General features: G+C 44.1%; 1 protein-coding gene and 1 long non-coding RNA gene across 3 annotated transcripts in view; both read left to right on the forward strand.

The window, feature by feature from the left end:
* The window catches only part of LOC146198548 (uncharacterized), a 407,190-nt gene that overhangs the window by 234,060 nt on the left and 149,493 nt on the right, over positions 1 to 23,637 (forward strand). The gene's annotated exons all lie outside the window — the stretch shown is intronic.
* On the forward strand, positions 19,978 to 21,105 carry LOC146198551 (uncharacterized). Its single transcript, XM_084592613.1, has one exon. It carries the CDS (start codon positions 19,978 to 19,980, stop codon positions 20,677 to 20,679), a length of 702 nt encoding a protein of 233 aa, XP_084448739.1. The 3' UTR covers positions 20,680 to 21,105.

The following is a 23,637-nucleotide window of genomic DNA, read 5'->3' on the forward strand; positions in this document are numbered from 1 at the left end:
GGAAGAAGAAGCGGGCAGTGGCGCGGGCAGGAGCGCTCGCGCTAGGCCCGCGAACATTCATTAAACATCATCTGCCGTCGTCATCGGTCATGTTCTGTCTCCTGTCTTCATCGGCTTGCCGCTTCGTAACAATATATTTGAAACAATGTTAAAGGTCTTTGGCCAATTATAGCTACACTAAAATATTGGTTAAGAAGAAGCTACGACTTTATTGGTCACAATTTCTTTCTACTATGCGTAACCCTACAAAAAGAAAAGAAAAAAGTTCTCTTGTAGACCTTGAAGACACAAAAAACTACCCACAGTTGAGATTTGCATCTTTTGTGAAGTAAACAGAACCTACGAATGACACACATGACCTTGAGATGAGAAGTCCGTTGCCCAACAATATAAAACTTTCATTTCTGCTACAACCCTTTTCCTGTCTCCAAATAAACGTTTAGCTCTATTTATCTGTTTCTCAAGCTGTTATGCATAACCTAATGAAAACATTGAGTGAATGTAAGTACGGAATAAATGCTTTCAATGACCGTATTCAATTTCTTTCTAATGGCATTGTGAAGCGAAAAAAAAAAGAAAGGCAGGGTAAAATTTGAAATTTGTACATCTACGTTTTCTTTCCACATGGCACGGCGTACTGAAGTTCATCTCGGAATGAATAAGTTAGCTGCATGCCTCCTCGATTTCACATCACAGTAGAAGGCTCTTGACTCGTGTTCATATATGCTCTACCCCCTGAGATCCTTTCCGACATAAATTGCATTTATGCTAGGCCGGAGCGTAAGGAAAACACACACACACACACACACACACACACACACACACACACACACACACACACACACACACACACACACACACACACACACACACACACACACACACACACACACACACACACACACACACACACACACACACACACACACACACACACACACACACACACACACACACACACACACAAGATCTCGTGCGCAACTCACACTGCCTGACAGGGCTAGAGAACGGGACAAAAATACATTATCGCGGAGGAAGAAGGCAGAGAGGGGTATAACGAAAGGTATTACACTCATACTAACGGGCATTTCTCTGTTTTTAATTAAGCCTTGTCAGTGCTGCCGCCGACAAGCGAAATCTTGAGGTTGTCACGGCCTGAAAGCGAACGTGGCAACCAGAAGAAAGGACTGAAATGGAATTCCTTTTACCCTTTTCTTTCCTGCTGCTCTCAAAGTTTCCGTTTACCGGCTGCCGACGCAGAGGAAAAGACCCTTCACGAGAGCTCTGACGTTTCTCATTACGGTGGCGCTGCCCGCCTCGGCTATTAAGCGACAAGGAGCCGCTGGCTGTGCGAAACCCGTGTCTGACTGGTCTGCACCTTCAGTGCGTTCCGTTCGGCCTCTTGTCCTCCTCTTGCTCCCTATTTATCGTTTTCTTCCTATTTCTCACTTCTTCGGAGTTCCCTGTCCGAGGCGCTGGAACAGCCTCGTTGTTTACCAGTATTGTGTTTCCCATGGCTTCAACTTGGTGTTTTCCGGATAACACGTAGTTTTTTTTTTGCCTGCTAAATCCTGGGAGAAAAACCTCCCGAGACATTTCGAGCAGCACTGATGGAGAGAAAAGGAAGTAAGATGATGGCAAAAGCAAGGAAAGGTGTTAGCAGCCTTTACCGCTATACGAGTCGCTTCATCATGTGTTGTAAACACGCTTTTTCGCAATTAGGGCACTGTATCGAAAGAAAATGAAAGTTCCAGAAGTAAAGAGTGAAAGTTCAGTGGATGTTCTTGGCGAGAAAATGCTTTGAACATAAAATAACCTTGTAGTCAAGGGAAACTTGCATTTATATTGGACGTCCATTTCGACGCCACGGAAGGTAATAACAATTTTGGGGAATCGCAAGTGCTAGTGAGCAGTGAAAAAAAAAAAAAACATATCCAAGCGTGTGAGAAGTTTGTTTCTCAGACAGAGAATGTTGGTGAGGACCTCCTGGCGCTGAGACATCAACCGGCAAATATTCGCTGCGTTGAAGATAATATGCAGTTTCATTGGTTCATTGTGAAGCCTAGGAAATGTTCAAGAAATTTTACGTTAACAATGCAAAAAAAAAAGGCGTTTTGAGAGACTTAATGCCCCTTAAGAGCAATAAGGCGAAAGCCTTTGGGGCTGGTTGCACTGTACTGTTTATTTGAAAGAAGCCCGCCATTCACACAGTACAGGACAATGGGTTCGTTGTGGCGCTTGGTCTTCATAGCTGGCGCCATATGGCGTGCGAACGGGATGAAGGCGTCGTAGTCACGTCCCTGCGTTGCCATAGAGACGGCAGGAACGGTAGAGAAGGAGAACGAAGATATGTTTTCACGTACCCGGCATAGGGTAGTAGTTAACGTGCTTGGTTGGTGACTGGAGGAGTAGGTGTTCGATTAATTTCACTTAAGTAAATTTATATAACCCAACTACAAATTGCTAAAGGTGGGATAATTTTGTTTCAGTTCAACTAAATTCGCTTTTTGTCATCGGTGTTGGTAAACAATGTGCACGACCAAATGGGTAAATCAAGGTTCTAAAAACATTCCATGCTTACTGCAGTAATCCGGCGGCTTTTATCAACAATATTTGTTACTACCATCAAACTACAACGGCCCAATCTTTGATTTTAAAGCGCTGCCAAAGGGCTCAGTAAAAGAATGCTAAAGCTACCGATTCCCCGTAGTGGATTCAAGAACTGCCGTACCTGGATCTGCTTTCGTGGTGAAGCAGCGTTCGGCGATATATATGTGCCCCAGCTCAAGATTCTTTGACAGATAAGTTATGCATCTTTGTACAAGGTACCAACCGCTTGCTCACAACCGTTAATAATAAAAACATGAATATTTATTTCATAACTAACTCACTGGAAATAAAGAAACGTCTGTTAAAGCTGCGAATGAGCCAGGAGATAGGGAGAAGTCATTCGCGTAACACATGCTGATGGGTTTACTAATGCAGTCTTATTCTACGTTGGAAATAAAATGAGATTTAAAAAATGTGCATTCCGCGACAAGGGTATACGTTTGGCCTGTTTAGGACGTGAGTTTCACTGCAGTGTCGAGTGAAATCACCTGGCCACTCCGAATTGACACCTCGAGAAAGTATTTGTTTTCTTGATATCTGTTGATAAGCATTGTTACCTGTAGAAGAGATAAAATGATGACCGCGTAGCTTACTACTGCCCCCCCCCCCCTCCCTCCATTGTTAATACTGGTAAGTAGGACAAATTGTTCAAATCTGAATTCTGTTCGAAGCAGTGACGTCGACTTGCGGTGCTCGTGAAATGAAAACAGCTTGGTATACTAGCGCGAAGCACAGTGTCCCTCACAATATCATGCCACCAAATATTTCTTCCATCAGTTGATAAAAACCGGAAAGTGCCGCGACCGCCAAATCAATGACGCGAAGTATTCTTTTGTCCTTGGAACTGTTTAAATATGCGCCCTGAAATGTTAGGCAAGAAGCGAAGGCAGGATAAAATGAAATCCGAATCGATACGAATAAGGTCTAATACTTAAGCCGCAATGTCCCCATCAGTAAGGCTATAAGAAAGAGGAGGAAAAGACAGAGGGGGTAGGAGTGGTAGAATGGAGCCGAAATGGGAGTGTAATGAAGCAGCAATAAAAGTTTGGAAATGGACTTGGCCTTTCGCAGAGCGCACGGGTAATGTACCTTCCTTCGAATGGCGGCCGTGGTCTGAACCCTAATGATCGGATTCCGGTTGTTTTGGGAACTGGGCGATCGCGGAAATGAAGAGTACGACACTTGGACGCTTCTGCAGCCAGTCGTGCATTAAACCACGTCATCAATTTGACATTTGCCGAAAAGTTTTCGCAAAGACGACACCACTGGGTATAGATAAACCAGTCCCGCGTATACCCCAAAAGCTTTTTCATCGAGTCGTTATGTTTAGGTTTTGTGCTTACCACCAATCCGAAATTTTTAAATTCAGCGTGTACGAAGTAACTGAAAATGATCACATTTTGTAGGGTCAGTATAACAAACAACTTAAAATGCATAATGTTTCAAGCTACGAATATTATCCACATACCTTTGAGGTAATTCATAAAGAAATATGTAGATATTTGTTGTACTTGCGCACACAAGTTTCACCTGCGAAACTCCTTACGCGGCTCTATACAAGACCCATGAGCTATAAAACGTACCTTCATCTTGTTGCCTCACTTGGTTGTGTACTCTTGCCACTTCTTTGTGCAGTGTCGTCCATCAATCACAACGCGTTTTCTTGACAAATACAATACTTGTGGTTGCATTATCTTAGCTTTGCTTATCCTGACGACCTCGGAGCTCTTACCGTGTAAAGCGAAGCAGAAAAACATTTGAGCACTTAAGACTCTCTTGTGAGATAATTAAAATTACGCACACTTACTTAAGAGAGGCAGCGTGTGTAGCGAAAAAGTACTCCCAGCAATAAAGTCGCTCATTCGAGCTTTCCTCATTTCCCCGGTCGGAAAAACTGTCTCTTCAATTAGGCTTACAGAAGCGCATGGACATGAACTATAACGCAAGCGGCACTTTGCAAATTCTTGTGGATTACTCGCTCTGTAATTGCTCGAAGCATTGTTCCAGCAGCACCTAGGGAGCCGAACATACGAAGTTATGAGATTCTAAACGAAACTTCTGACAGAACACAATGAAGAAGACATGTGGGCTCCAGAGTTCCGAGTACAGAGTACAGCGCCTTACAGAATTAGATACAGCGGTTATGTTCGCGCTTTAGTATATCGTACGTTGTACGACTGCATACTTTCTAGGGAAATCTAAGTCGCCCTTCGTCGAAATTGAGCTTTGCAGGCACGTATAGTTAACGCTTTGTTCTCTTGAACCAATCTCCTCATGCTCAAAATGTGATATGCTATGCATTTAAGTAGCATGCACAGATTGTTCATATCATTCCGAGAGCTTAAATTTCAGCGCTAGCTACTTTAGCATTTCGTCAATCTTGAGTAGTTAAAAATGCAATCAAGATGTCAGTTCTCCCCTTTCCACGTCGCCATATTCCGCTCAAATTCGATCTCCCTAGCGCGGCGACTCCATACTGATCTGCGGTTAAGCTGCCAATAGGAAAATTGATGGTTGGGGCAGGAGGTGGAATAGGGTTGCAGAAAGGTCATCTGTTCTTAACATCGTGACGCCTCATCTCTCTTGGAAGCGCTGGGGGGCCACGAATCGATCAGTTGCTAAGCGCTTCCTTATCTTCCTATTTCTTCACAGTGCTATATTATTAGGGAAGAGAGGAATGTGTATGCGCACTGAATAGTTTGATTGGTTTGAGCGGCTCCCGCAAAACCAAAAAGGAGAAAAAGCGGATGCGATAGGAGTATTTGAAGGGCAGCGGAAGTCAGGAGAATCTACTCAGGCTTGAATGGAACTGGGCGACACCGGCACGGGCGAGACGGATCGCCAGCAGCGTCTGCGTTGTGCTTTTCACCAATCCCCGTCTGTCCATCCACATCTTCGGAGCGATCACTGCACACGCGGTGGTTTATTAAGGACTCGTGGCTGCAGGTGTCGTGTATGGTAGAACGTGCGAGAACTGACTACTGACCTATCTCCTTTCATTCCGAGAGTTCTAATTGGAAGATGGTAGTTTCAATTTTCCTTTACTATACTTGTTGCTCTGCATAGTGAGGAACAAAAAGCGCCCACCCGAGTGATGGCAGGCGCATTTCCTCATCGAATCATTGCCGCGGAGAAGAATCAAGCAGGAAGCTGCTGTGTTGAGCAAAAATGAAGAAGAGAAGCTCTAAACGAAAAAGAAACGAATGAGTGAGAAATGCAGAAAAAAAAAAAATATATATATATATATATAACGACGAAGAATGAGAGGAGAGGCTGGAAATGCCCAACCCAGACATGCTGCTGTGTTTTCTGCACTCTGCGGCCTCTTTTTTGAGTAGCTCTCCATCAGGAAGGAATGCGAGCCAAGTCCCTCCGCTGTGGTGTAAGCGGCTGTGGCTTTCAAGTGGATACCCTGAAAAAGGAAAGGTGGAATAAAGCAAAGGTAGGAAGTACAGCTAGGAGTTTTTCGTCGCATATACTCCTTTTCTCAAGCTCCTTGGCGTGCCATGGCGCCTTTGCGGTTGTGCTATAGTTTTGGACCAATGGAACAAGTTGCCGGAAAGTTCCCGCAGTTCAAATTCGCCGCATGCTTTGGCACTGAGTCGTGGCCCGTCTCTATTGAGTTCCACTCCTCAGGAGTCGGCGCGGACTATGACAATTTTTTTCGTTTGCTCCTTTGGGTTATTTTTTTTTTATTTTGACGAGGCAAGAAGCACTGCCCAAATACGGCGACCTTCCATAGAATGAACGACTGCTGCTTGTTCTTGAATGGACCGTTCGGCTGAGATCGATACAGCAGATTCCTCGCTTGTCTGGTGCTGCTCTCTTGTGTTAAAAACGAAAGAAAGAGATATTCGTTATTGATCACGGTTTTACAAGTTTTCATCGTGTTTTTTGTTGTCTTTTTTTGGGGGGGAGGAGAGTAGGTGGGGAGGTGTTGTGGGTCGTTGTTAGCACCACCAGTACTTTTTTTACTTACTGCTCATGCACAGCTGTTGTTAGAGAGTGCTCTTTGTAAAACCATAATTTTCGCATTTATTTCGCCATGTAAATCTGTTGTACACTATCGGCAAACCCTGATGCCACTACCGCATCCAAGGTGAAAAAAAAAAAACAAAAACAAAACCGTGGTACCTTTTTCAGCATCTTATAGGTTCCGTGTGACGCTTGCGGCTGATTTGCTATGCTTAGCCTAATCTCTACCGTTGAATAAACGTTTGAAGTTTAATTTCATGCGGAACACGTCATCTCTCCTCCGTTATTATCAACCCATAAAAAATTTACTTCCAGAGATTCATGACGCAACGCAAACTGAATCCTTACAGTGTTATTTATCTTTATATTTCAGCTACAAATTTTTTCTTGATTTAAACCTCACTACAGAAGGGAAATGTGTTGTTCATGTAATCAATGACCGAAACATCTCTATAAAAACCAGTTCTGTTCTCTCTTATGTAATTAGCCGCCCGGATTCTCTCTTCAAGGTGACTGAAAGAGTTAGGAAGTCGGATAGGCTTTTCCAGCAGCTGAAGCTCCCGGCAGCACCTTACTAGTCAGTGTCTTCGGTTGTCTTATGCTGATACTGAAACTAAGCTGGGACATCGGCCTCATGCCTGCCTAATCCTATTATACGAAGTATGCCGTGATGCACAAGTGAATGTCAGCTTTCGGTTGTTAGGCTGATAGTAGAAGAGGGAAAAAGTTTATTTCAATGACAATGGTTGCAAGGTGGTGAAACTTCCGATATACCTTTTCATCGGGCGAGGGAGATGTCGAAACGCCTGCAGTGTGGACTGCCAAAAAAAACCCGGTTCTGTCGAGGCTTCCACCGTGCTAGCGACAAGCGCAAACTGCCGTCTAGCGAGCATTTCGGCGGCGCCCGACGACAAGTTATTAAAAAACGTATACAGCTCCCAGCGGCTATTCATTACAAGCTGGAGCCAAGTCGGCACTCAATTACGGCTTCTGGGTTCGTCAACGGACTGAACCATTGGAATGCGAGGGAAGGGGTGGTTAATCTGAGAGAATCCGCCCGAAAGCGGATCCGCTTGGACTAGCAGGCGGTTGGATCGCTCGCCGCCTGCTACTCCAAGATCACGTAACCTTGTTGTGGCCTGTGTTTGGTCTCTTTATTGGTCAGCTGTGTTAACCGCAGCACTGGGCGAAAGTAGGAAGAACAGTGAATATTTGTTCTTTGTTTTTACTGACGTTCTTCACGTCCGTATCACAGTTACGGAGGGATTCATGCACGACATTCATAGCATGCATAAGATTGAATATATTTAGCTGCGACGGAAGCGGCTCGCGCTATCCTGATGGTTGCTCTTCTAGTATTATAGGAGGACCTTTAATAGTTCAGAGGCCCGAAACGTGTCTGGCTGCAGTGGTAGTGAGAAAGAGTCATTCTGAATGTTTAATCTTTCTTTACTGCTATCACATGCACTGCTTTGTTTGATAGTAGGGTCTTCCAAATGAAAAACCTAATTATTAATTTTGAGGTAAATACGACACACAAGAAAACTGTAGACGCACAAGCTCTCAACATTATCCCATAGGCGTTCAGTGCATGAGTTCTACCGCACAACTTTCTCGACTATCTTGTTTCGTTGTAGCGACTGTTTAAGACGGACTATCATGTTTCGTTGTAGCGAATGTTTAAGACGGTGGACCGTCCTTCTTCAGGGTAACAACTGTCGGCCAAATAAAATAGAATACTCGGGACAGTTGTGTGGCATCCTACTCGAATTTTCCTGGCCCATTAGTCAAAAGCAAACTTTGCATGCTACCATATATAAATATATATATATATATATATATATATATATATATATATTGTGAGCCTTCTGTGGACCTTCTTTCATTTGTACATGCCATCATCATCTTCTTTCATTTGTACATACCATCATCATCGTCCCGCGGCGCCGGCTCTGGCGCGTGCCTGGGTTGGTGACCGGATTAAAACGCTGGACAAGGCTTCGCTGTCCTTGCCGCCACGACCTCGCCGTCTTGACCTAGCCTTCTTCCACAATATATATATATATATATATATATATATATATATATATATATATATATATATATAAATATATATATATATATATATATATATATATATATATATATATATATATATATATATATATATATATACACTGCCACCACCTATGCACCGTCGTTTGAATGCTTTGCCGCTCCGAAACTTTAGCCTCCTGTTACAATTCATTCGTCCGTTTGAACACAGGGAAGTGAATGGAGGTAAAAATCAAGTGAATTATGTAGATATTAAAGACATTCAGATTTCATGTCCCAGATTATCACCACCGTTCAAATGGTGGTATGAAATCGGTTGCCTTGTTGTAACCCGACACCTTCAGTGAATAGTAACCGTCGTTTTCCGGGCACTTGTGACTTCTAACAAATCTTCATATGATGCAGCAGCGACAGTTTCTGCCTTTTCCGCGTAATGTTTAAGAATTACTCTGAATTTCAAAAATAAAGGCGCATCACTACTCCGCTGCGAAAATATATCGCCCGTCACAGAGTGGTGTGTAAGGCCCAATCGTGTTGTGCCCACCACTGACATCACGCCGTCTTCGAAATAAATACTCCGCTCTTTCGCTTGCTGCATGTGAATATCCGGATCGCTACGATACCCGTGAAGCTGAAGTTGAATTTCAACGGGTGTAACAGCTCCACTTTTGAAAGAACGCGTCACTGATCCCTGCTGGGGCGCGGTGCATGTTATGTGTCAAGCCAACATAATTCAAATGCCGCTTTGCTTTTTTTTTTTTTTTTTTGCATTCCAGCAGTATGCTGCAGAATGGTGGATATTCTTCTAAGCCTACGATGAGGGTTGCAAGAATACGATATCAGTTGTTCAGCACGTAAAATTTTGGCAAGCTACATTCCAGTCACCCTCGTAAATACTAGTACATTTCCGATCTACATCGTAACCACACTTGTTGACTGAAGTGTCCTCAGGTAAATTTTTATCGAACGCGCTTCGCTCCTAGTAACAATTCCACAGAAGACATTAAATGAACAGTCTTAAAGCCCTTAGACATACTTGACGCGAGATATATAGTTATTCATAAAAAAATGCCTGCCGAGAGCTTTTCGGTGACGACCAAAAGTAAAACCACAGTATTAAACATAAACTAAGCTTTTATCGGTGCAAGAAATAGTCGCCTTGCTTCTATTAGTTAAAAAGCGGGATATAAAAGAAGAAAAAGCCTTGCAAAAAGGTGAGAAAAAACTTCTAGAGGGCACTTTGGACCAGTTGTTTTGCTTACACTGTCAGCCATTCCTTTACGGCGCGGTGCATGTGTCCGCGGAGAAAATTCTTACAGACATTGAGCTTTTTCTAACCTTTGAAATCAATTTGAAATTCCGCTGATGCCTGTTGTTCTAACGCCTCCTAGACATCTGGGTCTCCTTCTGTTTGCTGTGTGGCGCGGCGTTCGAGGAAGCGCCAGATGAAAGGCGAGCTCTACCAGTATTCCATTGAACGCATCAAAGTTCACCGGCGTTCTACAATTTGTTTGCCAGGAACTATGGGCGCAGTATCTCTCACTCACGGAATCCCACTATCTTCACGGTAGACACGGGGAATTATGATCGACGTATCACGATCTGGGGAGTGGCGCAATTCTTTCCCGATTCCCGGTGGAGACAAGGTTTATTTATTTATTCTTAACTATCTCCATCGAAAGCGTGACACCTTCTGCCGACAGCTTCTACTAGCAACGATGAGAGATTTAACACTTTCGCCTTATTAAGGACAGAAATGTGAAAATTTTCATGACATAAAGGTCGGGTAAAACGTGATTGCGAGTCACCTTGAACTGTTAAACTAGCAGAAAGCGACGGAGCGAGCGCGTTACTTGGCTCGACATTTCGCTACGGAACCTAATAAGACGAAGACACACGGAAAATATGCCCGAAATCCCTCCGCTATCGGTAACGTAGGATACACGAAACTGCAATAATGTGGAGTGATTTGTTTTGTCCTTTCAAGCATTTCAGTGGACATTTTAGTTGAGATAAATAAAAATCTTTATCAAGTGAACCACTTTTGTAATTTTACAAATTGGTGATCTGTCCTCAACTGTACAGGGTGTTAAAGATAAAAGACCAGACTGGACGATGAGTGGAAGTTTTCATGTGGCGCAAATTGAAACAGGACAGACTTGAATTCTGATGCAGACCAAATGTGTCCCCCTCATAGACATTGTCTCTAAGGGTTTTATGCATTGGATGTGTTTGGGTATATATATATATATATATATATATATATATATATATATATATATATATATATATATATATATATTTCGTATAGAGACAACATTAATACCCAAGAAAGTAGCAGGGGGGACAGCGACCGATGTAGCTACTTTGTTGGAAGAGCACCGTAGCTTCTCCGTAGCTTCTCTTCCAACTTCTTCCATGTAGCTTCTTCCAACGATGTAGCGATATTCGGAGGTCGTGGGTTCGGTTCCCACCATCGGCACGTTGTTTTTTTCTTCTACTTTGTGTTTAATTATCTTTCCCCTGAACTGTTTACATCACTAATTTCTGTGATTATCCAAGTAATAAAAAAAAAACATAAAGTACAATCCCCAATGCGTCCCTTGGCCTCGCCGACTGTTGGCTTCTTTCCTTCATGAATATATATATATATATATATATATAAATATATATATATATATATATATATATATATATATATATATATATATATATATATATATATATATATATATATATATATATATATATATATATATATATATATATAATATATTATATGCAGAGGAACGTCACCTTGTGCCTGCCCTTCTTATCCCAGCAGTCTAAAAAAAGAAACGAACCTATAGATTGTAACATGCTTTCGGCGTTACCACTCCACCTCATTATCCGTGCAGGTGCAACAAACTAGGAGTAGTTTGGCATTTAAGTAAAACAAGAGAGACAGCTGCAAGTTAACTATTAAAGAGTATGTCACTCATGCTACATAATAATGGAAAACTCAACATAACGCGTCTCGTTTGAAGAGTCTTCAGTACTAGTCAGGCTATTTTATTTCGACGATAATCAATGTTAACAACGATTACAACAAGGCTAATGTTTTATTGGCTGGTCTCTGGCTCGAGCGTCAGTCGTTCGCAGGGAGCCTGTTTTTTTAGAAACCTCTTAAAAGGCTTACACATCGGGCGATGCAAACAAAGGGCGGACGAGGCACCGCTATCCGATTAGATAAAAAGCCGGGACAAACCAGACTCTGGTTTTCAAAGTGACTGCTCAGCGGTGCGAAGCAGGCGGAGCTCGCTTCAAAAAAAAAAAAAAAAGAGAAGAATCCGAAATTTCTTCTTTTGCGCTCGAGCGCATTTCACACACCGCAGCGCTCGTCTTGTCGTTGCCGATTCTCGTCCCCAAAAAGACTCGCGGCACCCACACTGAGGCAAGCCAGACAGGGAAACAAGCAAGGCACACTCAGAGAGCGTCCCATACGCTCAGCCAATCTTTCGGCCCGCTTCTTATGCAAATATACAAAAGAAGCTTCCATCCTAAGCCGTTTCAACCGGGGAACAAGCTGCTTTTACTTTCCTTTTGTCTTCCGTTTTATTCTATTGTGCAAGGATCCTGATTTTGTTCATGTTGCATAGCGAAAATCATAATGGCGGAAACAACTTTCTCTTCCGATTTGGGTCTTTTTCTTTTTTTTTTCTGCGTCACCTTTGAAGTCAAATGGTTGCGATGCACTTTTTCGTTGTAATCATGGCTTGTTGTCTTTGGCCTGCTTTGTTTCGTGAGGCGAAAGCCTTTCTTCCTATTCGCAAGGGAGACCCGCAGACGCACGTCAGGTCTGTTCGGTCCGCTGGGCAATATAGGTTGGTAATGGTTTGGAGGTTTCATTTCTGCCGTGCTCCTTTTGCGGCCTAGACAAAATGGGACCGAGCAGCAGGCTGCACGTTTTGTTAGGAATCAAGGGATTGACTGAACGAAAGCGGTGGTCTTGAAGCGGCCGCGCGGCTACGAGGCTGCTCGCACTGCGAGGAGAAATTTATAGACAGAGAAACAGCGGTCTGGAGCGGAGGGAATAGACGCCCACAAAGGCGCGGAACGAGTGCGCGACCTTTCACGTTCCGACTCCATTTGCGTCCCTGAAATTGCTTTTTTCCGCCATCTTAAAAGAGAGTTGTTTCAACGAGGCTTGTATGGATTTACTTGGCGCTCCGTGGGACAGAGCATATGAAGAAACAAAAATTGAGAACACGGCCCAAGGAAAACGGAAACGTTCATCCCGAGTGGGAACGACGTGCAGGTAATGACTTTTATACCACTAGTATTTCGTTGCACGCTGTAAGACAGAAACGACACGGAAACGGACCAGTTTGGACTGAAATTGACGGCTTGCATAGTGCGCCCATACGTCCCGCCTAGGAAGAGTGGCTAGAGAAGGAAATGGTGCCCTTGTGTGATTGATGGCCGTGGGGCAGGCCCCGAGAGAGATATGAATGCGACCTTACAAGGAGCATTCGGTTATGGGAGGCATGCTGCAAAACTGAGACATAGAATGAAAGACTTTAGTTTGGCGACCTATGCTCGAGTTTGAGAGAACATAAATGAAGGGTGATCCGTTAAGTTTGAGCTGTAACACGAGGTTGTGTCAAAGTGTGCTCGCAACAAGTCACGGTTACCTCAACTCGTCCTAATGCAAACACCAAAACGACTACTGAGTGATAAATCGATTCAGATCATTTGAAATTGTGTTCACGATTTTAATTTTGCTGGTTTGTTCTCAATTTAAAGTTATAATGTGTTACAATAATTAAAATGAAACACTTGCTTCTGACGACCCTCTCTACTATTTTGTTAAGAGACCAGTTCAAAGAAAACTGCATTTTTCAAGTCAGGTGTGAATAGCGCATGGCTGCAAGTGAACACTGTCACACGTATATTGGTGATCGAAGGTTGCACAAGTTAAAGAAAAAAGAAATGAGAAGATAAAAAGAAAGAAGTCACTGAAATAAAATTCCTGGCGAAAAATTTGAATAGTGCCCGTGGCCTTCCACGTGCGGAGTGTGTGTAAACTTGTTTCCTTTAACTGTCGCCGTCTAGCATCAGTGAGTAGTGTTACTAATTGACTATCTCTAATTAATATCACCAGTCTTCATATAAAAGCCCTGCTATGCAATCCATTCGAGAATCCACTGTGCCAAATTTTAAAGGTGCTCTACCTAAATATGGAAGTCATGACATGTTTCCCATAAACTGTTAAGGTTCAAAACAAGATTGTTCGAATTTAAAACGTAACCAATGTTCAAAGGTCTGATGGACCACATTTTGGGGGTCACGAAACCTGAGTTGATCACAGTGAATTTAGGTTGAACACAAATGCTTGTCTATTTCGGACGAAGTCAAATTTTGGGAGTGGAAAGCCTAAATTTGGAATTTGAAGCCGCCCATAAGTTGGCCATACACAAATTAGTCTGTGTTTCGATTAGTAATTATTCATTAACTAAGTATGAACTCTGACGATCTGCGGGCATTTTATGCGAACGGAGAGATGAACACTTTTCCACGGCATAATTCTATTAATGCTTACGCATTAAACATTTCGGAGCTCGCTGAAGTTCCCCTTATAAGTGTATGACGCGGCAACGTAAATGCTTTCAGTTTTTTGGCCCTCTTTGTGGATTCTTGTTACCGTACACGGACCCTGCTCCTCACCTGATTGTTAATCACTTATTTTTTTCTTCTAATAACAAATAGTTTTTAGACTGCACCCGTATGTGAATGGTCACGCGGCATAGATATGAAGCCCGGATGAACCGAGCCGTAAGAATGGGCCTGCCTGGCCTAGAGGTAGCGTGTTTGATTCAGAATGCAAGGGAAAGCTGGATTCTTGTTTTCACCCTCTAATCTGAAAGAAGATATGTGAGGTGGAAGCTCCCGCCAAATAAACCATGCTATGTGGTCGTGTGATGTCCCTACGAACATGCCAGCCACCGACTACCACCTGGCAGAGCCGTATATATCAGCAATTTTGCTATCACAACGTCCACATGGAATTTTCTCGAGAATGGGGCCTTTTTTAACACTATGGCGTTAAACCACGCAAGGAGCCGTTTTCTGTAAAGGTTTTTTTTCTCTGTGGATTGTTTACTTTATTACCATTCCGCAAAGTCATTTAGCGGCACTCATTGTAAAGCGGGGCATAAAAAGCGGCTTAGAACAACCAGGTTGATACGCTGGTTATCAAGCGAGGCTGTTGCGAGTAACGATAGAGCTAGGAGCTGCAGAGTGAAAACAGGAACGTGCTCTGCATCAAGAAATATCTCGTATTGGATAGCTGGGTATGGACGGGGTTCACGAGGAATAAATCACCAGGTTGGAGTGTTCTCAAATCCACCCACTCAAGGACGTCGTTCTCATAACCTTGGTATGTGGAATGCTGTCAAGGATGACCTTGGAAACGTTTTCAGGAGACTCTTTCATTCTACTATGTACTGGGAGGAGCAGGATGGCGTCTAATCATTTTGCCTATTGCCCAACTTTGTCCACCCCGCTTCACCAGCCAAGTAATGCCCACTCTTCAGAAGACGAAAAAGATCAATAGTGATTTCAGAATCGAATGTAAGAAAATAAAAACAGATGTGGTAAAGAAGAATAGAACTAGAGACAGAACTAGCGCAGCAGTCTAAACTGAATCCACGTGTGCCATTGAAATACCATAAGCAGTTTAAACCAAGTGGTTGAGTATTTTAAGAACACAAGTCCAAGCAGGTCCCACGAAAATCGTTACGCTCGTAGTCTTGATGCCGATTTCTGTGCCTTCCATCGTGGGCACGCATCTTTTCACTTTTACAACTTACGCACTACCTTCACGAGTTCCCCTCGTTGACGTCTTAGAGTACGTATTCAGAACCGGGCATGCGGTACTTCTGTCACGTAGGTTCGAAATCCACGAAAGGAGATGTATTGCAGAGAAGCGCCAAACTACTCTTACCACTGTTGCAGTCATGCCTACATTTGCAAGCGCTTGTGGTTTCTGATGCAGCTCTTGAAGCAAGCCTGACGTTCTTAACAGAAGAATCCTTGGCGCAGAGATGGGTATAAGGGCCTTCTTTTTATATCTGCCGTGAACCGAATTCAAAGTATAGATAGCCTGAATACCCGATGTCTGGCCTTTAAAATTCAGACTTGCCCGCCATAGCCGATGCTCAAGGAATACTCACAAATGGCGTCTCAAAAACCTTCATTTTCCTCTTTCATCACTGTCGAATTCAAACATTTCGTGGGACGATGATAGATGAAGGCAACAGAAGGTAGAAAAAGCTTAAACGCTAGAAAATAAAGTGAAGCAGCAACAATAGCAGACATCTTTTCCCTGCTGTAACTAAGAAAAACACAAGAGAAATTTCTAACCTGCGAACAGTGAGGTCTTCTACTGGCATCTTTAAAACGGTGCAGTGAAAGTGCGTAAAACTTGAACCAAGCAGAACTTTTCCTATCAGAATTTCTGTATTCCTATTTCAAATCGTGGTCTATACTTCCTCAAGCGTAAGTAACAGAGGAAAAAACTCTGCGTTCTCTCTTTGCATATTACAACCGCGAAGAGCTTGGGCTTTCGCATCCCAGCTTGCAGTGCGGTGTTGCTCTTGCTGGCGAATGACGTCTCTTGAAGGATCTTCCAGACGAACCCGAAACGTGCATTTTTATGCCCTTGGCTCTTTCTGTTCGATTGATCTATGAGTGCAAAGTGCATAGCTTTTCATGACAGAGGAGCAATAGAGAGCAGCTTCCCATGACGCAAGATTCTCATTTTTCCTTGCTTTCCTCCTCCTTCCGCTTCGCTGCATTTCGGTCTAATGGTATGTTGTTGAAGAGTTATCGAAGTTATCTGCCCAATAAGTTGATTTTTTACTGCTAGGTTTCAATAAAAAGGCGCGCTTACAAAACGGCGCTTCAACCAGTAGAAGAAACCGTCCCTTGTTCTTGCGTTTTTTTCGGTTGATCAAGACGAAAAATAGAAATTTGACGGCGGGAAAAATGGGCACAGCTTTGGTAACTTTTTCCTCTCATTTTCACGCTGCTTCAATATCGGCAGTTTTGAGCACGATGTATGCAGCATCGTAATCCCAGACCTTTGTGAGTGGCGGCAAACGCTTGTTCCCAATGATCGAAAGTAAAGAAGACGAAATGAATGATGGTGCTTGCCCAATGGCGGGCATTATTGTGCCGGCGCCGAAGAAGCCTTCTGCAGAGATGCCCTCATCGTATACATGAACTTGCGACGCACACAACACCATGACAAGTCAGCATGATTCCTTATGGTCAATGTGAGTCTGTTTGCGTCTTTTGTTGCCGGCTAAGAGCACGTCCATGCCCCTGGTTCCTTGAGGGATTACACCGCAGAGTTTTGTACTTTTGAATAGACGAGCTAATGCTGAAGAATCGTTGGTCTCTTTTGGGGCTATACTGTATCGCCGGAGAAGGTCGCGCCGTTCACACGTGTGACGTACTGTCAAATGCGAAGCTTCGCCTTAAAGTACGGAGAGGTCGTTTATATCGTTTCATTTTGCCGTAGATAAGTTGCCGCCAACACGAACTAACGACACCTCAAAACAGATACCGTTGTCATGTGATGTCTCAAATATATTATGTCCGTCGCTAGCAGGTCTGGCGTGTACTATGGATCGCATAGAACTTATGAAAGCGAGAATGTCTGAAAGTTACCCAGCTAAATAAAGAACACCAAAAAATGTTTTAGTGATGCCCGTTTTAAGCCTTCTTCGATAGATACCTCACTAGTATTTATGTTTATGCCACATTGCTCGAATGGAATAAATGTGTAGTTTTTTTACAAGTCTAACATCTCAGAGGTATCTTCCTGCAATTTCTTCCCGAGTTAACCGCATACGAGCATTTCCGCTCATTTTGGGATTTTTGTTTTAATTTCAGGCCATTTTTCGAGCAATGGAACACATTGCATCATTAACACTCTGGTTGGACACAATATTAGCAAGCTGGCTTAGTAGTTAACAGCACGGACACTGGACGGAGGCAAAGTCCACTAGAAGAGGCTTAGAACGTGGTAGCTGCACAGCTGTTTGGAAGCTAACGTAACTATTAGTGACAGTACAATTTTTAGACGAGGAGAAATGCATTTGAAGCAAAGGACGGCCGGCTTGCGCAACGAAGGAAAATTGTGCTTCTGCTCTAGATAATTTATTGCAGGAATGGATATGCAAAAGAATGGAATTGCAATGAATGCCATAGGGTAAAATAAAAATTAGGGGAGTACTTTACCTTCGCCCTGAGAGTAGACGCGAAGCGCCTTTACCACCGCCTTTTTATTCCGAGTATTTTGTTATATTTTTGGTTTAGGTTGTTTTTTTTTAGACAGGAAGGCGCATTATCTGTGTCTCCATTATCACTGTACACCTACTCCTATCTGAGGTAAAGTCTTTGTCAAAAGTGTAGAGCCCAAAAGGTCTGCTTCTGAGCCCCTTTGTGCGGCTTGGAACGCATTTCCAGTGTTCCAAATTTCTTGATGACAGGAACATTTTTGTCCTACCCTCTCCACTAGGAAGGACCTCTACTAAAGCTATGTCAGCGCCACTACACAACTCAGAAGCAGACCCCCTGGGCTTTGCACTTTTGACAAAGGCTGTACATATGTTGTCGGTTGGAATCCCTGTCGCAAACTGGTATTCAACTTCGCCAGCAGATGCAATGTATATCGTGAGTGAATGGTATGACACCAAACTGAATTCTACGCAATTAGGAGCGGTTCCATCACAATTTTGATGCTGATTCGCATGTGTATTTTCTTGGAGGCCGTTTTTCTTAATTCTGGGTTGAGGGGACGTATTTCCAACCGAAAGAGCTGTATAAGATTCGCGAAAAAACGTGTTCCTGCTTTTAATGAGTTTGTTCTGTCGTCTCTAAACTTCGGCTTTTACAGGGACAGTAACAAGAAAACCTTTTTTTCTCTGAACCTTCCAAACTATTTTTGATTAGGAATCATTTTGCAGGCAGTATGGGTGAGTGTATTGAATCCGTGGTAGCGTTGTGAAATATGGATGCTTTAGAGGACACGGGAATGAGCCAGCGTAGCAAGGCTCGTAAAGTTAGCGATACTGCTGGCCGTTGATAGGGGTTCGTCAGCTCGTGATAGTCTTGAAGAAATAGAAGTAATTTCTGAGGCAGCTCCAGAGGCGGAAAGAAGCTCCCGTACCGAACAAAATGTCATAGGGGTTATCAAGAAAATCGGAAGGTAGTTGAAAGACCCCCCCCCCCCCCCTTTCCCCCCTTTGCCCCCTCCTTGCGAATAAGCTTGCGAATAAGCTACTCCGAAATCCGCCGAGGCGTAAAGTTGGGGCGATTGATCTGCCGAGCTTAGAAGTGGGAATTACCCGCAAATGTTTCGGAGGTAATGATTTGAATTCCGCTATTCTGTGGATAGCTAGGCTTGTTTCAATGCCTTATAGAAAGGTGTTTTTCTGCTGTGGTTTTTTTAAAGCTTAGTGTGGGTAGGCGGCGCTCTTGAAGGACTGTTTTAAATGGAATAATGTATGGGTCTCTATTACAGCCGTCCGTTTCGTTTTCTGTGGATGTTTTTTAAACAGCTTCTGCTTTGAAAATTCCATGCATTGTCTCGTACTTGAGATTAACAAATATTGATTCATAACCGCGCGGTTTAGTCGGCATATTAGCCACTACAATCTCTGCAAAATTTGAAGGGCGGACTTAGCTGGCGCCTTTTTCTGAAATACAGCGTAGGTTTTGTTATGTTTGTCTACTTTCTTCTTAATCCGTGTTTTTTCTCGCTAAAGAAGTCGTAGCTTGGTCGTTAGCGCAGGATACCAGCCAAAATACGCATTTCAAGTCGATTGACTGCTTTTCTATGTCAGTATTCAGTTCGGCATGTTGAGAGTCGCCTAGTTACTATTATTGTGGGCACTTCTTGCTCTGAAGGGCTTCTATTTCCTGCAGTACTCCAGCAGTGATAATTACCTAATTTTGTCTTCTTGCCCATATTGCTTTTCTTTCCTTGTCTCCTGAGATCAAAAGGGTAGATAATTGATCGAGTTAGTACAGATTCGTGTTGTACTTGGCCCCATTTGAAGCTTTTGATAAGCATCCTAGCTTCGGAACACCAGATGATTGCGCAAAAGATGTTTTTTAACCTCTAGTGCACATTTCAGTAGAATAGATTTGTGCGATGTGTTCTGAACAGCTTAAAAGAAAGCAGCATTGTTCAACTGTTTAGGTCCTATATCGTCATGGGCTTAGGCAATCATACAGTTCAAAACGCTCCTCAATTTGACGTTGTTCTTGGGCGCAGGACGCAGCATGCAGGACCCGCTCAACGCAAATTACGGCATCTCGCAGACCAGTCGGCTCGTGCTGGCAGTCGCACTTCTGTGCTTTGCCGCTGGCGGCGTCTTCGCAGTGATCGGCGTCGCGTCACAGAACCACTACAAGACCATTATCGGCTCGTGCGTGATGACACTGGGCTCTGGCATCTACACGATCACCATCATGTTCACCAGCGTCCGCGGGCCGCCTTCTGGATTCGACCTCAAGGACTTCGAGTGCATCGAAAAGATTAAGCCGGCCTTGTTTTACCCAAACATGAAGTCTAAGTTGGCGCTTTCGCTGGCTTTCCTCCTGTTTATCAGCGGCTGCATACTGGTCGTGCTGGGCTTCAACTTCGACATAATGTACTTGTGGATACCGGGCTACTCGATGTCCGTGATTGCCTTCATTGGCTACACGGCCGTCATCCTGTACGGGCCAATGACAATCAAGCCGGGTGCCATAATAGTGGCCTTCCCGGATGACGCCGCACCGAAGAAGCCACAGACTATACTGACGGCCGCATACTCACACGGACACGTGAAGACCGCCACGGAAATACGCACGGCACGAGCTCGCGGTGGGGCTAGAACAATAGAGGCATCCGAATACGAAGAAGGCGATGCGCCAGGCTTTCAGGGTTTCAAGAGGTACGAGCGCTGTGCGAGAGGGTACACACCGGCAGAACCGCGGTAAATAGATAGTAGGTGAAGCATCCGGTGCACTTTTATCTCCAGTCCGCTTAATGTGTCGGATGACGTCACTTAACTCAATGCGCGTTGCAAGCTACATCTCAGTGTCGTGTGCATGAGAGCAATGCCGGAAATGCGGATAATGCAGATCTCGCCTGGATGGTCTTCTGACAGCGAACGGTGCCTTATTTGCTTGGTTGGAGCTTCTCAAGAGTAACACGGAACATCAACGCGAGGAGCTGATTCCTAAACAAGAAATACTGCGTGATATCCACCAGGAGCCACGTTCGAAATGTAACCGTGGAGCCCACTGTGAATGCCGGTATTGTGCTAAGAACGTTCTCGCAGATAACCGCTGCCCTATAAGCTAACCGGATTAAACAAGCAGCGTGTGGTCACTGGCGTCTAAAGAAGCCCGTTGCTGACTTTCTTAAACCACTACCGCACTCCGAAAGGAAGGAAATGTTTTTCGATACCCGAATCTTTGTTGCCTCACTTGAAACTCACCCGAGCAACCGGCGAACGTCACCGAAGCGTCCAAAGATAATTTAAGGAAAAACATTTTTGGTGCTTTTTTTTTTTGTCCATAAATATGCATTGTGTACATATTTGCTCATACTTTCATCCATATAAGCTCAGTGACATTGTTGAAAAGTGGTAACATTTGTTAGAATTGTTCTTTTCGTAATTTGGGTCAGGGAAAAGAAAACTATAGTCCCGTGATACGAATACATGTTTCCTTCTTTTCGTGCAGGTTGCAGTGCGCACAGACTCTTTGAATTGCAATAAATGGAACTCTTCCCGAGTAATAGGCACACCCAAGTAATTTATTTGAATGCTTATTCGATTGGGAAGTTCGCAATATTCTGTTACAGAAAGGAAAAGAAAGGATATTGCCATTTCGTTGGCCTTCTTCGTACCAGGTAAACCAGTAGTTAAAAAAAAAAAGGCATTTTTTATTGTTGATACTTCTCTGAAACAGCGAGTGCGAATTCCTTACTCTGGTTCTTTCCCTTCTCGTTTTGTCCTTTTTGCCCTCAATTTCTCTTAGATTGTGTTAGGCAGGTGACTGAATATATGTCTATCTACCTTTCCTTTTGCTTTTTGGTCAGACGTGCATCTTTAATATGAACCTTTCGAAAGTACTCTTTCAGTCCTGTGTCACCTCTCCCCAGGTTATAATAAATAACCACTGAATATTAGAAACGAGCGCCATGCACCATTCATGTGCGGAAATCGTTGAGCAGAACCCCACGTGCAATATGTCGATTTGGCCTTTCGTTCGATGTTTCTTGGGCAACTCTAATTTTCGAACAATTACAAGCAGGATAATAACGCATCGTCTGGCTAAGCGGGGCCGCCGACAATGCGAAGTATACGGGAGCGCTCTCACGTCTTGGACACTTTCATTCAGGGGCGCATCATCGCCTTCGGCGGCGACGGGGCCCACAACACCGCGAAACACCGTGTCTACGCGATAAGGACGTAATGGGTCGCGACGCGTGGCCAGTGGCGGAAACGGGGACGCATCTCTCCTTTTCTCTTACTGCCGCCATTGTTCAACCGGACCAAAGACCGACGACGTCCACAAAGGGCCATCCTGCCATTGTTGCCCGCGCGACAATGGGCCTCAAGGCTCCTGCGAACTTCCGCGGCACCTTCTCTCCTTTCTTTCTCCGCCTCCGTCGCCATTGCTTCTCCCCAGCTGCGTCCAGACCATGTTGTTTATTCGCCCACGCTCTTAATGTAACGACCGGCCAGCACAGCGTCCGGTGCGACGCTTGCGATGCTAGATGACCGGAATGATTTTCTGGAGACGGCCTAACCGCCTTGCGACGAAGCTTACGTCAGAGATGGTCAATGCTGATCACGCCTTTTGGTTAAGCGTTGATCGTTCATTGACATTCACAACTGTTGTAGTTGAGAGATTCGGCAAACGAAAAAGGAAACAATAGTAGGGCAGCAAAAGTTAGTGAAATATCTAGCTAGGCTTGGGCACCCCACCCCTTTTTGCTAACAAGTGCTATGCGGCGCTCTTTCAATAACAATGAGCGGCCACGCACAGAGGCAAGACAGGTTTCTATCTGCATAATGAAAACCTCAGTGCACATTACACGGCTCTTGAGCTGCCCTAATATGACCGTAAAGCTGTCGCATAACCTATCTACTATCCGTACCTGCCTCCAGCTGATGCCGAGAGATATAAAAAAAATCTTGTACTAACCTTAGAGATCACCATTTACTATCAGCCTGTATTTGCTGGCTTTCTGGGAATTACATTCGCGCCTACATGTAGCATTCTTATCAGCTGCCACGTGACCGCGGCATTTTTCAGTTGTGCTTCCATCGCAACAGCGCTGAGCCGCAACGCACGGGTTTCTTTCCTTGGCCATAAAATAAGCAGAAAGAAGGAAAGAAGGAGAACAATCACAAAAGAACAGAAAGTTTTTTACAATTTCCTCCCGCTTCTTCTTTACATGAGGGCAAAAGACGTCGATTTTATAGGCAGCCATGCACGGGCTTTAGTGAATGCTCAGTCCGGAATTATAGGGGGAAACAGGGAGAGTATATCTTGAACACAGGTCAGTGGGACTTGACTGCAATCAGCTGGAAGCGTGCAAGAAGTCCTGGGACACGTTTTCCATAACACGCTGCTCAGAAGGTTCTGACCCTGCGAGCGCTCTCTTGATTGGCACCAGGAGCTGCTGCGGCACGCCGCCGGTATTTCGCAAATGCGCCTGCGCTCGGCCCCCGCTCCGCTGCAAGCTAGGCTTGATATGTCTCGGCACGCAAGCAGCGGTTACGGGTCGGCAACCCACATCGTCGTGCTGTTCTCCTGACCAGACAGGAACGCCGTGTAGCCATCGGCAACGCAACGCACGTCGCGCGCGAAATTTCGCTTATGACAGCAATAAATAACAAAAAAAAAACTTGGTATTTGGTAGCAAAAAAAAAGAAGCTA

The sequence above is a fragment of the Amblyomma maculatum genome, chromosome 2 (assembly GCF_055883805.1).
Source record: "Amblyomma maculatum isolate TAMU_Amacu chromosome 2, ASM5588380v1, whole genome shotgun sequence".
NCBI classification, from domain to species: domain Eukaryota; kingdom Metazoa; phylum Arthropoda; class Arachnida; order Ixodida; family Ixodidae; genus Amblyomma; species Amblyomma maculatum.